This window comes from Schistocerca piceifrons, chromosome 2 (genome assembly GCF_021461385.2).
Source record: "Schistocerca piceifrons isolate TAMUIC-IGC-003096 chromosome 2, iqSchPice1.1, whole genome shotgun sequence".
In the NCBI taxonomy this organism is placed as follows: Eukaryota; Metazoa; Arthropoda; class Insecta; order Orthoptera; family Acrididae; genus Schistocerca; species Schistocerca piceifrons.
In genome coordinates, this window is record NC_060139.1 from 342758255 (window position 1) to 342774073 (window position 15819).

A 15819-nucleotide genomic window follows, 5' to 3' on the forward strand; every position below is an offset into this window, starting at 1 on the left:
TGTGAAAAGATTTGTACAACACAGGAGCATCTGACATGAATATGTACACCCCGTAGCACAATTTTTAGAGATGATGATGTAATTAATATTATAATATGATGACTGTGTATTATTCATCATTTTATCACCTGATGATGATGATTGTATATTTCATCTAATGCAGTACTGTGAATACTTTTTTGAACCTGATCGTGGCAAGACAACTGAAACTGGTTCAATAATTAAGTATTTTATGAGCCGCTCAAGGTGATAATATGATATTTTTCAAATATTTAAGAGCTGTGAAGCATCACCTCCTGAAAATGTATTATGAACTGTTGTGATTACAGCCTGTTAAATAAAACTTACTTGATTTTCTAACCGCTTGTGCAGAGATAAAAAATAGCATTTTCACATTTCCAGTTGTGAAAATGTCATCAGTGTAAATTACGAACATACCTAATTATTTTTTTCATCTGTTAATTAGGTTCCCTTGTATTACATTTGTTTCAGATGGAGCAGTTATATATGAGTAACAGCAGACATGACATGAATAAAATTTTATCAGAATTGCTGATGGAATCACTTGTAGTACCAATAAGGACACCTGAAAGACTGATTATGGAACATGCATTGCTTGTTGCTGTTTTGCATAGCAATGTGGATACTGAAGTAGGTACGTTTCATTGTTCAGCTTCTGCATATATCTGTGGATTGTTTTGAATATATCGTCTCTCTCTCTCTCTCTCTCTCTCTCTCTCTCTCTCTCTCTCTCTCTCTCTCTCTGTGTGTGTATGTGTGTCTGTGTGTGTGTAAACTCAAGTGGGTAATGATCTTATTTCTCTTTCTTTCCATCAACATTTTTAGAAAGTGCATACATTTGTTAAATTTCACTTACTGGAAATATTGCTTGAAAGATGTAGGATATGTTATCGTGAATTACATTTTTTGATTCCATTAGTAGAAGACAATTACTTACTTTTTTCGTCGTCCTGTAGTTTGGTTTTGTAAAGTATTGGGTAATCTTTACTAAATATGATGTTGCTAAACACAGTATGTGAGATGGTATCTAAAAGTTACTTTTTTCTTCTGGGTGGAGTGGTAGTAGAGGTGTGTTCACCTTTGTGATGGTTCTACATATACTGTTTTGAATTAGTTGACCAACTGTCATCCATAGTCCCAAATCCCAGAGCTGTACGTCCAACTGATCCATTGAACAGTCATGCCTTTAAAAACTGTTTGCCTTTGTCAGTCAAGTGTTGGGACAAGTGCATTGACACTATTTTGAAAGTGAAAAAAGTTTTTATATGTTTTGTGAAATATAAAATATTTAATTGTAAAATTCCTGTTGCTTTTGAGTCCTCCCTCTTGTGCATTCTTTTGTGGCAGAAACAAGTTAACCCTTTCAACCTTTTCTAGTGGTACAACAGTTCATCATTTTGATGTAGCCATTTAGCCATTTTGACTGTTCCTATTCACTGGTGCACCACACAGTCAATCTGAACACAAGTGTAGTAAGAGGTGGCTGCATTAACTAAAACTGTTACATTCCTTAACTATTACAAATAAAATGACAAAACCTTCAAAGCAGAATAGTCATCTCATATTATGATCTAAGTAATTTCAGTCATTGTTAATTACTTTATTTTATTCTTTATGTTATTATACAAAAAATACACTAATTTTAATGTGCTCAACTGCTACCAAAATGCAATTTTTGGTTGCTGAGAGACAGACTGAGGAAAAAGGCATCGAGAGTAGGGAGTACTCTAATATTCTTTCGTGTATCATTATATTATTGTGAAACAGTTGAAAGTTTACTCATGTGGAGTCTTAATTCATGCAGGTATACACTTCTTGCAAGCAAGTGTAAAAAGGTTTCATGAACTGTGCAGTGAAATAAAGGATACTGAAGACAAACAACTTGACAATATAGTGCTAATAATATCTCATCTGTACAACTTTAAGGTAAGTGGAATATTTTGGAATAATTGTTGAATGTTCCTCCTTTGATCTGTTGGATTTTTCAAGGAACTGTTGTGCAAACAGTCTCTGTCGTTAACTTTTCCAGTAATTTCAGACTTAGACAGACACACAGAGGATCTGTCAGATGAATATTTTTATGTTTCTAGCCAAACTGACTTATCCTCATTAGACACAGTATTTTGACAACTGACCTACTCATCATCTTCAGGTACTCCGAGCAGTAGCCTTCTGTGTGCTTGCTACCTGTACTCCATCCAGTTGTGAGATATTGAGTTGTGTCAACTGAATTTAACATCAGGTTACCACTGTGCCTTCTGATGGACATAATTTTTCCTGTATCCACTCCATTATTCTGAGAAATGCACAGTTCCTCAGAATTTGGTGTCTCTAACAAATGATTCCTGAGAGCTTAATAGATGAGTTCCCAAACCTTGTTCAAATTGAGGCCTTTGCTCCTGTTTGTAAGGTTTTAAGATATCTTTATTTTGATGGCTTCCTTAATTGTGCTGCTGTGGAACATTGGAGCTTGTGCCATAATATTGGTTGTACCTTATTTCAGTATACCAAGCAGTGCTCAGTTCCAGCTGATTTTCTGCAGTGTTGCTGACATTCGTTACACCTCTCAGACTGTTTTGATGGATTGGTTAGTGAACCTACATCTTCTTTATTGCATAGCCAATTTTCCTTGATGAGAGTGAAAGGCCATTGGATGCTCTCTCTCTCTCTCTCTCTCTCTCTCTCTCTCTCTCTCTCTCTCTCTCTCTCTCTCTCTCTCTCTCTCTCTCCCCCCCCCTTTCCCTCCCCCCCCCCCCCCGCCCCACCCCCACCCCCTCAACAATTCTTTGGAAAACCATTTGTAGGTGTTATTGTTCTTTGACAAATCGGTCCTTGTCTATCCTTACCACAGCACTTCCACTTCGTTTTGATGACTGGCAACAGAGGTGTAAAGGTAAATACTGGTGTGTGTGAATCTTCTGTACTCAATGACCAAGGGATCTATCTACTCTTCTACATCTACAACCCATACAACTCTAAGGTAGGGTGTACATTTAATACATTGAGGACAGCAAGCCAGCTTTCTTTTTCATGTTCCATCATGAATTTTATATTAGGATAAATAAGTCTGAGTGTTCCATGAAGTTATGATGTTTTCCATTCCATGTGGCAATACCACAAACATGTGTACATACGTATTAGTAGAAATTTGTGAGCTTGCAATTTGTAGGTTTTAGTACCTTTACTTACAAATATTCCATGCAGATGTTTGCTACATCATTTGATAACTGACTATCCATTGCTGTCCTATCTCTGATAATATACATACTGACTTTAGAGCCTGAATGAAGAGATCAGTAATTATCAAATGTTTTACCCATTAGTTGCATGGATTCCGAAAGTAGGACTCTAGCAAAGAGGGAGGCCATATTGAAACTGACCATATCTGTGTCTTGGATGTTGTAAGTAACTGATTTGGTACAAAAAATCAGCGGAGTTGTGAATGTGATGTTCACACTTCCCCTCATTTCGGCTGGGAATGTACTTAATGTATTTTACCAACATGCTGTGTCCATACTCCAGTGCTACTAACTGTTAGTTGTAACGGAATACCTTCCTTGTGTACCTAAAGATGGCTATTTAATTGTGTTGGCAGACATTAACGATGTTATGAGGCATGCCTAATGCACTGAGAAGGCTTATTAACTTATTTTCAATTGAGGCTGAGAAAGAAAGAGAAAATCAACGATCACTTTTCTAAACTTTGCTGGCTAAGACTCCATAACCATGGCAACCATGCATTTCACTCCCACAGTAGAATATATAAGGTCCAATGTGTGATATTAAAGATGACGTGGGCCCCTGGAAACTAATTTGTAGTCCTATTGCATTTTGCACAAATGTACTACTTACTTTCTGGTCAGTGCTACACTCCTTGCAGAATCGTGGTTTCCTTTGTCACCTGCCTCCATTCTTTTCTGTCCATCCTTTTTTTTTTCAGTTCCTGACTCCTATTGCTTTGAGGTTCTCCTCCATATCTTCAAACCACCATTTCCTGGATCTTTTTCTTCTCTGTCTCCCTTTGGGGTTTCCTATAAACACTTTCTTAACATTTGAAGTTCTGACATTCTCTGTACATGTCCAGTCCGTTGTTTTATTCTTCCTTGCTTCATTTTCACTACAATATTCATCTGTCCAAAAAGTGTCTTTAGTTCTGTGTTTGTCCTTATTCTCCAGCTTCCTTCTTCTTTCACCATACCAACCATTTTTCTCAAAATCTTCCTTTCCCATATCAGTAACTAGCCTTCCTCTTTTATGGTAACCTTCTAATCCATGAATTACTAGGTCTTAAAACAGTCAAATGTGATTGGTGTTTTCCCCTACAGACATTTCTGGATTTGAATATATTCTGTAGGGAATAGTAACATTGGTTTCCATGCACTATCCTTCCTTGAATTTCTGCTGCTGTCCTCATATCATCTGTTGTTATTGAGGTATTTAAACTTTTCCAGTATTTGGTACTATTTCCAGTTTACTTTTATTGAAGTCTCTTCTCTATCCCCACCAAGATCTCCCACCATCATATACCTTGTTTTTCCTTTATTTGTATACAGTCCTAACTTTCGCACTAATCCTTCTAATGCAATGTAATTATTCTTCAAAGCTCTGATATTCCTTGCAATTAATGCAATGTCATTAGTGTATGCCACCACCTGGACCTGCTGGCTCAATATTGATCCCTCCGGGTTTATTGGCATTTGTCAAATTATCTCCTGTAGTGCTAACTTAAAGAGTAGTGCATAGGTCACATCCCTCTGCCACAGCTCCCTTCCCACATGGAACTCTCCTGACAACTCTTCCTCTATTCTGACCTTGCAAACTGTTGCTTTCTTTGTAATTTTGGTCAACTTCACTAATTTTTGTGGGATTCTAAAATTGTTCATACTTTGGAGGATCTTACTCCTGTGTGGGCTGTTGTATGCTTGTTTACAATCAATGTACAACTGACAAAGTTGCTTGTTGTATTCATAACATTTCTCTAGCACTTGTCTCAATAAAAATATCTGGTCTATTATGGACCAATTTCTCCTAAATCCAGAGTGATAATCCCCCACTATCATTTCCACACAGCATTCTAGCCAAGAGGCTAAAATCTTGCTAATCACCTTTCAAGTTGTATCTAGGAAATAATCCTGTATAACTGCTGCACTCTGCCCTATTCTCTTTCTTATGTAATGAACAGATTATACTCAAGCTCCAATCCTTAAGGCGCATGTCCACTAGGAAGTAAATTTTTGCAAATCACTTGCAGGAGCTGCTTCTGCAAGTCACTTGACATGGACACACCCTCAGCAAGTCAACATCTGCAAGTTCTATGTACTTGCTTCCACAAGTTAGTGGAAACAGTTGCCTGCATGTTGCTGTGAGTACCTGCCAAACTTGACAGTTGCTGGAAGTTTTGCATGTTCAGTATTGGTATGACAGTGTGATTGTCAAAACAAGGTGGCACAAGGACTGAACCAATGTACTGTGGGAACCCATAAACATATATATTTGCCAGCCAAGTAAGAGCGAAAAAATTAACCAATTACTTGGTTTCACCAGAAGGAAATGAAGAGTGCCAGTAGAGACCTCTAAATTTTAGCTAATTTTTAATTGTAGTGTAAACATAAATGCATTATGTTTGTAGTAAATAATGTTTGCGAAAATCGAAAATAATTAAAAGGCGATCTCTCGGTGATCTAGCTTCCAGCATTTTTGTATACTGTTTTCAAATGCATTACGTCTGTAATAAAAGTAATAAATATTGTTTGCAAAAGTTGAAGAACAATTAACAGGTGATCTCTTGATGATACAGTTTGCAGGATTTTTGTATGCTGGTTTCAGACATTTTATTGTAGAATTGACAAGAGGTTTTCAAAAATTGCATGTGACATTTTCATAAAGTTTTTAATCGGAGCAAAGTCCTGTAATTTTCATAAGTTCAGTAATGTCTCTTGATAAATATGTACACCTCTGTACTCATTTCTTCACTCAAACATTTATCTTTTCTTAACTTTTTTTCATCGTGATTTTCCTTCAATAATAATGCTGCAACAATGATGGTGACTGCTCTGGTTTTTGGCATGTCACTGTAAACATTCACTTGCCAATCTCATGACATATCTCTAGTGGAAACACTTCTGCAAGTACTTGCAACAAGCTACTGAAATTAACTTGCCCAAGTGACTTGCAGAAGTAAACTTGCGCAAGTTTTTGTTCTCATGTAAAACAGCTCAGCAAGTGCTTGCAGTAGTTATTTCAGAAGTTACTTGCTAGTAGATGTGTACCTTTAGGCATTTTTTTCCCTTTATGTACATTTTTTTTTGTTATTTCATTAACAGCTGTTTCTATTGTCTATCACCCCAATTTTAATAATTTGCCATCAGGTGCCACCTTCTCCTGCTGTTTTATTATTCTTTAAGTTTTTATTGCATTCTTCACTTCCTTGAAGTCTAGAGGTTTGACTTCCTGCTCCTCCACTTCTGATTCTAATTCCAATTCCAAATTCAGTTACTCCCCTTCATCATTCTAGGTCTCATCTCTGTTCACCCCTCCCTTTTCCATCAGTAACTCAGCAAAATACTCTTCCCATTGCCCTTGCTTTTGTGTCCAATTAGGATTCCACTTTAATCATTATGTGGTTGGAATCCTCTTTTCTTTCTTCATTTCTCTAGATCTTTCGTAGCTCATTATCATCCCACATTTTGTCCAACTGCTCTACCTTCTTCCTCTCGTACTGCCAATTCTTCATCTTGCATAACTTTTCCACTCTTTTCCTCTTCTCTCAGTAGTCTTTTGTCACTAATCTTGTTTTGCTTTGCAGCATTCTTTATCTTGCAACATTTCTCTCTTGGATTATCAGTGAGCATTCCTCATTGAACCATTTCATTGTCCTCTGGTGTTCTACCCTCCCAAGTAGTTTTTCTGTGGCTATACTGATGGCTGTTTCCAGTGCCCCCCATTTAGTTTTTGCATGCCCTTCTTTTCATATGCTGTTTCTTGTGTTGATCCTTTCTTTTAATTTCTACGTGTATTCTTCCTTCTTTTCTTAGATTTGGATACTTTTTATATAATGTTTTGCTTTTCCCATACCCTTTTTGTTTCTTGCCATATATATGTTCTTGCTATATCTGATCTGCACTATGTAATGTTCTGTGTCTCCATCTATCCATCTACAGCTACTAACTTCCATAATGTCTGATCCATGCTGTTTATGAATAATTACATGGTCTATCTGGTTTCTTGTAACTCCATGTGCACTTCTTAATATCTTTCCATGGATGCCACGTGCTTTTAATCATCTCCTCCTTGCATTGGTGAAGTCTGTCAGCCCTAGTCTATTATCATTACTGACTTTATACAGGCTTTCTTGCCCTACTATGCTGCTATACATTTCTTTTTTCCCTGTTTCTGCATTCATGTACTAAGGATCATTTTTGCATTATGCCTTTGAACTTTGCTGACTTCCTCCTCCAGTTTGGAGTAAAATGCATCTTTCTCATCTTTGTCTGATTCCTCTGTAGGAGCATAGGCACACATCATTGTAATATTGATAAATTTTGCCCTAACTCTCAAAGAATACGACCTGTTGCTAAGTACTGTAAAAGTAATTACATTTGTCTTCATTGAATTATGTATAAGAAAGCCAGTACTGTGATGGTCTGTATCCCCTCTGCTGTACATCAATATATGTTTCGCCAGTGCAATCATTCCCTGTCCTTTCCATCACATTTCTTGTAGTGCAGCTCTTTTCACTCTGTAATTTCCATCTTGTCTCTAATTTATTTCAGTTTGCCAGGTCTCTTGAGTGTCCTGACATTCCAGGTGGCTCTCATGATATCCATTTTCCTTCTCGTTAACCTTTTTCTTTGTTGTGTCATCATCATCATGCAATCCATATCCTTCTGAGGCCTATGCATGGTATCCGTGACAGTTCCATTTTATGAAGTGGAGTTGTTAGCCCCATGCCCAGCCCACGAGCTGGAGGACCAGGATTTTCCATTGGGGATTACTGCCCTAGGGAGGTTGGCTTCCCTTCATCTAAAGAGCCGCCCTCCATGCCCTACATGAGACATGATTCATCTGACTCCTCTGTTGAGGCGTGTCTTGCTGGGTGACCCTGCTAGCAGTTATGCTACCACCGACATAGCCCTCGAGTTTGCTGGAGCATGCAGACTGTCTCACCTGACACTGAGGGTGCCTTTAATAAGAGTATGTCTCATGGCGTGTCCTAAATGGGACAGAAAATCAGAAAATTCGAAAGGTTCAAGGAATGTCAGCAGCACAGCTGATTTAAACAGCCAAGCAAGTTATGTTTCACCAAGCACTGTTTGGAATATAATCACTGGATGAAATATGATACATGCAGTATCATGTCAAAATCTCCATGTTTGTGGTACAGCATGTTTAAAGAGTCCTTCAATATAAGAATGCTGGGAAACCTCATAAAAAGTCAATAAATTTTATTTAAGGAACACTTGAGACCTACTACTTAGTTCATGAAGATATTGCTGATCATCCCACTGATCAGACCTGGAAAATGCTGAGGAGATTTGTGTTTAATGGCGAATACATACCAAAGAGGGCAGAACACAGTGGTAGTTAAACTTGGTTATAAAACAGTGTAACATGGTAGTCAAACTTGGCTATAAAAAGCAATGTGACGCCAGCAATATGTCACAGACTGATTAGAGTCTATGCAGTTTGCACTTGTAACACCAATGCTTGGAGCACTCAAAGAAGGCAACCAGGTCAACTGCAAAAATGTGTGTGCAAATTAAAATTGTCATCTCAGCAAGAAATCCAAGAATATACCATCAATTAATCACTCTGAGAAAGCATAAGAAATCACAACTTTCTGTACTGTTCTTCTTATTCCTGTAGTAATAAGTGATTTGACTATGAAAATAGACAGTGGTGGTACATGGTTGACAGGTTCTTTGTGCATGGAATCTTAATAAGGCATCAAGTGGGTATGTTACAAATGTCTTTACACTCTACCACTTAGTAATTATTATCTTTTCTTTTGCCTACATGTAATTAAAATTGTAAAATTCCTAAAATTTATTTTTACCGCATCCATCTGTAATGTAATAAACATAGTGACACAGCCTATAATTGTGGCATTTACCCTTTCCAAAGAAACTCTGTAGGTATTTGTGCATTATACTGAGCATATACTTACTTTAAACAGTGTAGAGTGATATGTGTATCCTGGAAGAATTGTAATGTAAATCACATTGATGAAAGTTACAAAAATATTATCCTCAAATTTTATTCTTTTTGAAAGTTCATATTAAAATTCCATGTGTTGGCATAAACTGCTAATAGTTCTAGGATAGATAATGAGATGTGTTTTGTTGAATATAGAACATTAAATTCCATCTGTTAAAATTTGCGTCTCTCTCTTCCATTTTGGCCAAGTTTGAGAAAGGAGGGTGTCGTTCCTCCTTTACAGTGTTCTATACATGAAAATTCCACCTTCCCCTGTATGAATTATTAGTGCCAATAGCTAATGTCAACGAAATTATAGGATGTTATAACAGGGCAATCAGAGTGTGTTGAGCAGGATGGTAAACTGATAATTTTTCATGATGTAACCTACGTCCAGCAATTAATGGTCTCATTGGCCAGAGTCAGTGGTCGTGTATGTGTCAGTTGTGCTTGTGTCAGTGTCTGTGTGTGTGTGTGTGTGTGTGTGTGTGTGTGTGTGTGTGTGTGTGTGTTTTTTCTACTTTAGAAGAAGGCCTTTGGTGGAAGGATCAAATATATAGCTATCTTTTTGTTGCACCTGTCTGTGACTCAACATCTCCTCTGCATGGTGTGTACCATTCTATCCTTGTCATAATATTGTCGAAATTAATGGTTTGTATGCTGTGAGATGCAAAATTAGAGAATGATTCAGATATGGTCATGGAGCACTGCTCAGAATTTTGTGAAAATATATCACAAGTGTTACACTGTGCAGTAGGGTACAAGAGGGGTTTAAACTTTTGACCTCCAAGTTGATTGCATGACTCCAATTTGACTGCAGGAGACTTTGTGGCCACATTAAAATTTTAAGTCTTTTTAAGATGGAAAAACATTTAAAAAGCTACCCAATGAAAGTTGAAATATATGAGGTTCTCCAATATAGATGGAAGCATACAGGCGACAAGCATTAACTGAAAGACGCAAAAGGATGGTGTATGAACGAACAGCTTGTTGAATAATTTTGTTCTGAGTAACATTTGTCATTTGCATGTTTATACTGGATACACATCATCATCTTACAAAAATACACTGATATTTGTGAAAATTGCAACCTACAGAAGGAAGGCCTGAATGATTCCAAACTTGGAGAATGCATTCAGTAATGTGATTAAAATTGCAAACAGATGGTGTACACACAATCTCAGCTGCATCCTATCTCATATGACTGGAAAGATAGCTTGCACCAAGCTTGGGAAGTGAAAAACTGTCAAATCAAGTGTAAATGTGAAAAAAGAAGTGCCAGTATGCCTCACCATTGTAACTATGGGTATTATCACCATGTGAGCGAGCTTGGAAAAGGAGAATGATTGCTCACTGGCAAATGGGTTTCCATACTTTTATCATTCGGGCTCATGTGGGGGATGCTATTTTGACAGAGATATCTGTGTGGAGTTGGTGGATGGAAGAAAGCAACAGATATGGCATTTTTTTCTGGATGGCCGTAAAGGATCTAACAGCTTTGTCCACTGTGTTATTTTGATGCTGGGGGACTGCATTGATAGTAAAAATCTCTCTCTTGGTTATGTAATGCTGACAGCTTCAGGCCACATTACTGTAACATGGTTCTTTGCATCAGTTGCCATGGGATAAAAACCACAAATGTCTTGTAGTGCAATGGCTGTGAGAATACCATCGCTGGTGGGTTGACTGCCAAATGGAGAGTTGTTGGATGGCCTCTACTTCTGCGTGCTCTAAAGTAATGGCTGCTGATGCTTTGGTTGCTAAAGTGGTATATAATCTGGCAATTTGCATTAGTTGACAGCCTCCAATTATGATGATTTGGATCACTGTTGGATTCAACATGTGACCTTTATTTCTATGTCTCGAAGGCAGTTTGAACAACAGCCACTATGCAGAGGTGGGTTTTTGGAGACTGAGATACTGTCCTTTGTCTGGGCAACTACAGAAGTCATATTGCAGCTGGACATATGTATTGAACAATAAACAAAATGTCTGCAAAGAATGGTAGGTGCCACTACATCCCTTAGCTGATTGTTTGACTACCATATAATTCATTGATCATGTCTGGGATATTGTTGCTCAGCATCTTGTTTGTCACGGTCATCCTGCAAACATTGATTTTGCGATGTGGGCTCATAAGGGTCCCTACAGGATGGCCCTCTCCTGTTTTCATCATACTCATAAAATTTGGAGGTCAGTGCCCAGGCATCAATGTCCTGAAACAATATGACACAGTTCTCAAAAATACTAAAAAAGTCTCCTTTGAAGATCAGAAGATTTAGGAGCACTGTTAAGCAAAATGTGTATTATGAACAAATCTGTTGATAGCTCAGCATCTAGTGTAATCATACGGCTGCTGGTTCAAATCTTGTGTAAGTAACTTTTTACTTTTCTAAAAATTTTATATTTATTGACAAATGAAAATGTTAATTAACTGTATGGACTTGTACTTTTTTAATAAAAATAATATGTTTTATTTTTAAGTACTGTCTGTATGAAAATATGAGTATTCACAAAAGGCGTCACTCATGTCTGTATCAACTTTTAATTTGTTTTCATATGACTAGTAATTAAAAATAAAAATGTCATCTTTATTAAAAATTATATTAGATGCAAATCATATGGGGCAGATTCTCCAGGAAGGTACTCAGACTCCCTTTGACAAACATTCCACTACAGTTAGAGGCTTGATGGCAGTAAATGAGGACTTCACTCCTTACTGAATTCTCTTACAAACTTGCTCATTTTTAGTGATTCTGGGTATCTAATCTGTGTCATTAAGTGTGTTTGTCTGGCATGCATCCTTTTTAGTGTTGCAGGTTTCATAAATATAAGAGTATATGTAATTTGCCTTCCGTATATTTATTTTTGTATTTACTCTTCCAGAGAAAAACTTATTTTATGAAAGATTATTTACCCTTATCAGTAATTTGTCATTATGTCAATTTTCCTGATGCTTTAGTTTTAACCTTGAATAGGTCACACTGTTTTACTATTATTATTATTATTATTATTAATATTATTATTATTGTTATTGAGTCATAACAACCTTATTTTATGTATTTCTAGGTCTTTGATTCTGTACTAATGTACGACATTCTGGAAGTTTTATCAGGGACATTTACTGAAAAAGAAATTGAACTTATTCTGATAATCTTAAAGAGTGTGGGATTCACACTTAGAAAAGATAATCCAATAGCTCTGAAAGAACTGATTTTGCGTCTCCAGCAGAAGGCGGGTTCATCAGAGCACCTCAGAGAAAAGTTAGTTGTCATTCTCATATAATACTGAGTAAAGCATTTATTTGAAATTCAGATTATTGTTATAATTCTTCATATAATACACTGAATCTTAATTAATTTTAAAACTATTATAAAGGTAAAATTTGCAGTTACAGCTGCCTCTGTAAAAAACACTTTGCATCGAGTACATAACATGTCTAGATAGAGGGAGGCTGTTCACTGTAGCAATGAATCATTTTTATGTGTGACTGTGAATTACATTTACATTTTTTATAAATGTTCATTCCCTCTTTTGTAGATATACAGAACGATCGTTGGATACAATAAACAAAGTGAAAATTTCAGTAAACTTCAGTTGTAGCAAATTGTTAAAGTGCTGGAGTTGCATAGGAAGAAAATCTTAGATGAAGAAAATGAGGTCACAGATCATTCTGAGCAAATATTATAACAACATCTACAGCAGACTATCTGATCCTTTTCTACATAATCATTATTGTTCTTCAAATACTTCGGAGCCACCAGAGAGAACATATTTAAATCTTCTACTTGAAATTCAGCCACTTAGGACTTAATCATTTCACAACTGAAGTTTAATACACACTGGTGCCTTGAATACATTTAGAGCTAAACAGTTTTTGAGGTATATTTTTGTTGTGATCAACAATTCAAAGATTGGTTTGATGCTGCTCTCTATGTTTGTCCATTCTGTGCAGACCCCTTCATCTCTGCCTAACTGCCATGACCTAAATCCATTTGAAGCTGCTTACTGTAGACATGCCTTTGCCTCCCTTCCCTATAAGGCTGCAGTCCACACTTATACTTCCAGAAAATATTTCCCTTCCCTTAAACTGATATTTGATGTCAACAAATTTCTCTTTTTTAGAAAAAATTTTCTTGCTATTGCCAGTCTGCTTTTTATATCCTCTTCACTTTTACCACCATCTGTTTTTTTGTTGTCCAAATAGCAAACCTTTACCATACTTTTAGACACTCATTTCCTAATTCCTCCAGCATCACCTGATTTAACTGGACTGCACATTATTACCAGTGTTTCAGATTTGTTGATGTTCATCTTTCCATCCACACCATTCAAATGATTTTCCTATTTCTTTTTCTGTCTCTGACAGAATGACAGTCTCGTCATCAAACCTTAAAGTTTTTTTGTTTTCTTCTCACTGAATCTAAATTCCCTTTCCACATTTCTTCTTAGTTTCCTTCATTTCTTGCTGTACAGACTGAATAACATCGAGGGTAGGCTACAAGCCCAACTACTGTGCATTGCTTTCATGTTTGTTTGACTCCTGAAACTGCAGTTTGGTTTCTTTATTGCTGCCTCCATAATTGCAAAGAATCTGTTCCAGTCATCATTGACTAAAGCTTTTACTAAATCTAGAGATTCTATAAATATAGCTTTGTCTTTCTTCGATTTATTTTCTGAGGTAAGTCACAGAGTCAGTGTTGCCTCACATGTTCTTACTTTTCTCCAGAATCCAAAGTGATCTTCTCCCAGGTTAGCTTCTACTCGCTTCTTCCATTCATCTATAGACAACTCATATTAGCATTTTGCTACCATGACTTATGAAACTGATGGTTTGGAAGTATTCACACTTGTCAGCTTGTGTCTTCCTTGACAAGAGAAATATTACATTCTTCATGAAGACTGAGGGTACTTCACCTGCATCATGCATCCCATATACCAGCTGCAACAGTTTTGTCGTACTTGATCTTCCCAGGGATCTTAACAGTTGTGAAGGAATGCCATATACTCCAGAGACCCTGTTTTGAGTTAGGTCATTCAGTGCCCTGTGAAATTCGTCTTCCAGTATTCCAGCCCCCCACCCCCATCTACAGCCCCCATCTCTTCTTCTTCCACTACCTTTTCACTTCCCATCTATATAGTCTTTCTGCTTTTCAACATTACATTCTTTGCAAAAACTGGTTTGCCAGCTGAGCTTTTAATGTTCGTACAGTTGCTTGCCTTTTCTCCAAAGGTTTCTTTAATCTTCCTATACACAGCATCTATGATTACTACATTCATACATGCTTCTATAGTTATGCATTTGTCCTGTAACCATTCCTGATTTGCAATTTGCTCCTTATGTCAACCTAATTTTTTTAGATGCTTTTATTACCTTTTACCAGCATTATTTTCTACATTATTGCATTTTCTCCTTCCCCTAAATTTAATATATCTTGTATTATCCGTTGTCTTCTCAAAGCTGCCCATCTATCTCCTGTTGTATTTTTTTGCCTATATCAGTCATTTGTTGCCTAATACTGCCTTTGAAATTCTCAACAATCTGATTGTTTCAAATTATCAAGGTCTCATCTCTCTAACTTTTTTATTTATGTGTTTTATTCTGCTTTAATCTGCAGTTTGTAACTGATAAATTATGAAGACTCCACATATGCTTGCGGTTTCCCCAGGTCTGTTCCATGTGTACAGTTTTCTTTTATGATTCTTAAATCAAGTGTTGTCAATGATCAAATTGCATTCTGTGGAAAATTCCACCATGCAGCTTCTATTTTCGTTTCTTTCCCCCTGTCTATTTTCTCCTACCACTTTTCCTTGTGTTCCTTTTCTTCTTATTGAATTCTGCCCCCTCCCCTCCAATTACACTAAAATTTTGTTCTTCCCTAATGAACTTAATAATTTCTTATATCTGTTCACACATTTTTTTTCAATCTCTTCTTCATCTCCAGAGATAGTAGGAATATGTATTATGTATTTGTACTTTGGTGCTTGGTCATGACTGTGTGTCTCTCTTTACTAGGAAAATCTTTTCATTATAGTGTTTATAGTTGTTTACTCACATTCCGATTTTCTTGTTCATTGCTAGAGTTATTCCTGCAGTACCATATTTGATTTTGGATTGATAAAAATATACTTATCTGGCCAGAAATCCTCTTTTTCCTGTCACCACATTTCATTAATTTCTGTCATATCTGATTTCAGTATCATTATATTTCTTCATATCATGCAGCAGTATCTTATATGATAATAAAGATAGCATCCCTTGGCTAAAATATTCTGGAGGCATAGTACCCCTTTCAGATCTCTGGCTGGAGACTGTTCAGGAGAAAATGTCATCCAGAAAAGACGCTAGATGGTCACTGTTTAGGCTTCACATTTACAAGGAAATCTAGTTTTATAGCCATAATAAGAAAAAAATTATGTTGTTATTTTGTTAGTACCTATTAACATTCTTGGCTCTTATCTTGTACACATTTTCTGATAATTCACTTTTTCTAAATATTTAAAGCAATTTAAAAAACAAAAATTATGTTGTTTATTTTTCGGTCTCAGTTGCACAGAATCCTCATTTTTATGGTATGACTTGTTTTGTTTAGTATAGTTCCT

General features: G+C 36.5%; 1 protein-coding gene across 1 annotated transcript in view; it reads left to right on the top strand.

Annotated features, from left to right (window-relative positions):
- LOC124776496 (nucleolar MIF4G domain-containing protein 1-like) overlaps nt 1–15819 on the top strand; it is a 120980-nt gene that overhangs the window by 44708 nt on the left and 60453 nt on the right. Inside the window, exons 4-6 of the mRNA XM_047251514.1 lie at nt 493–655; nt 1826–1947; nt 12286–12479. Of these exons, the coding sequence (XP_047107470.1) occupies nt 493–655; nt 1826–1947; nt 12286–12479 (479 nt within the window). The remainder of the gene's footprint in view (nt 1–492; nt 656–1825; nt 1948–12285; nt 12480–15819) is intronic.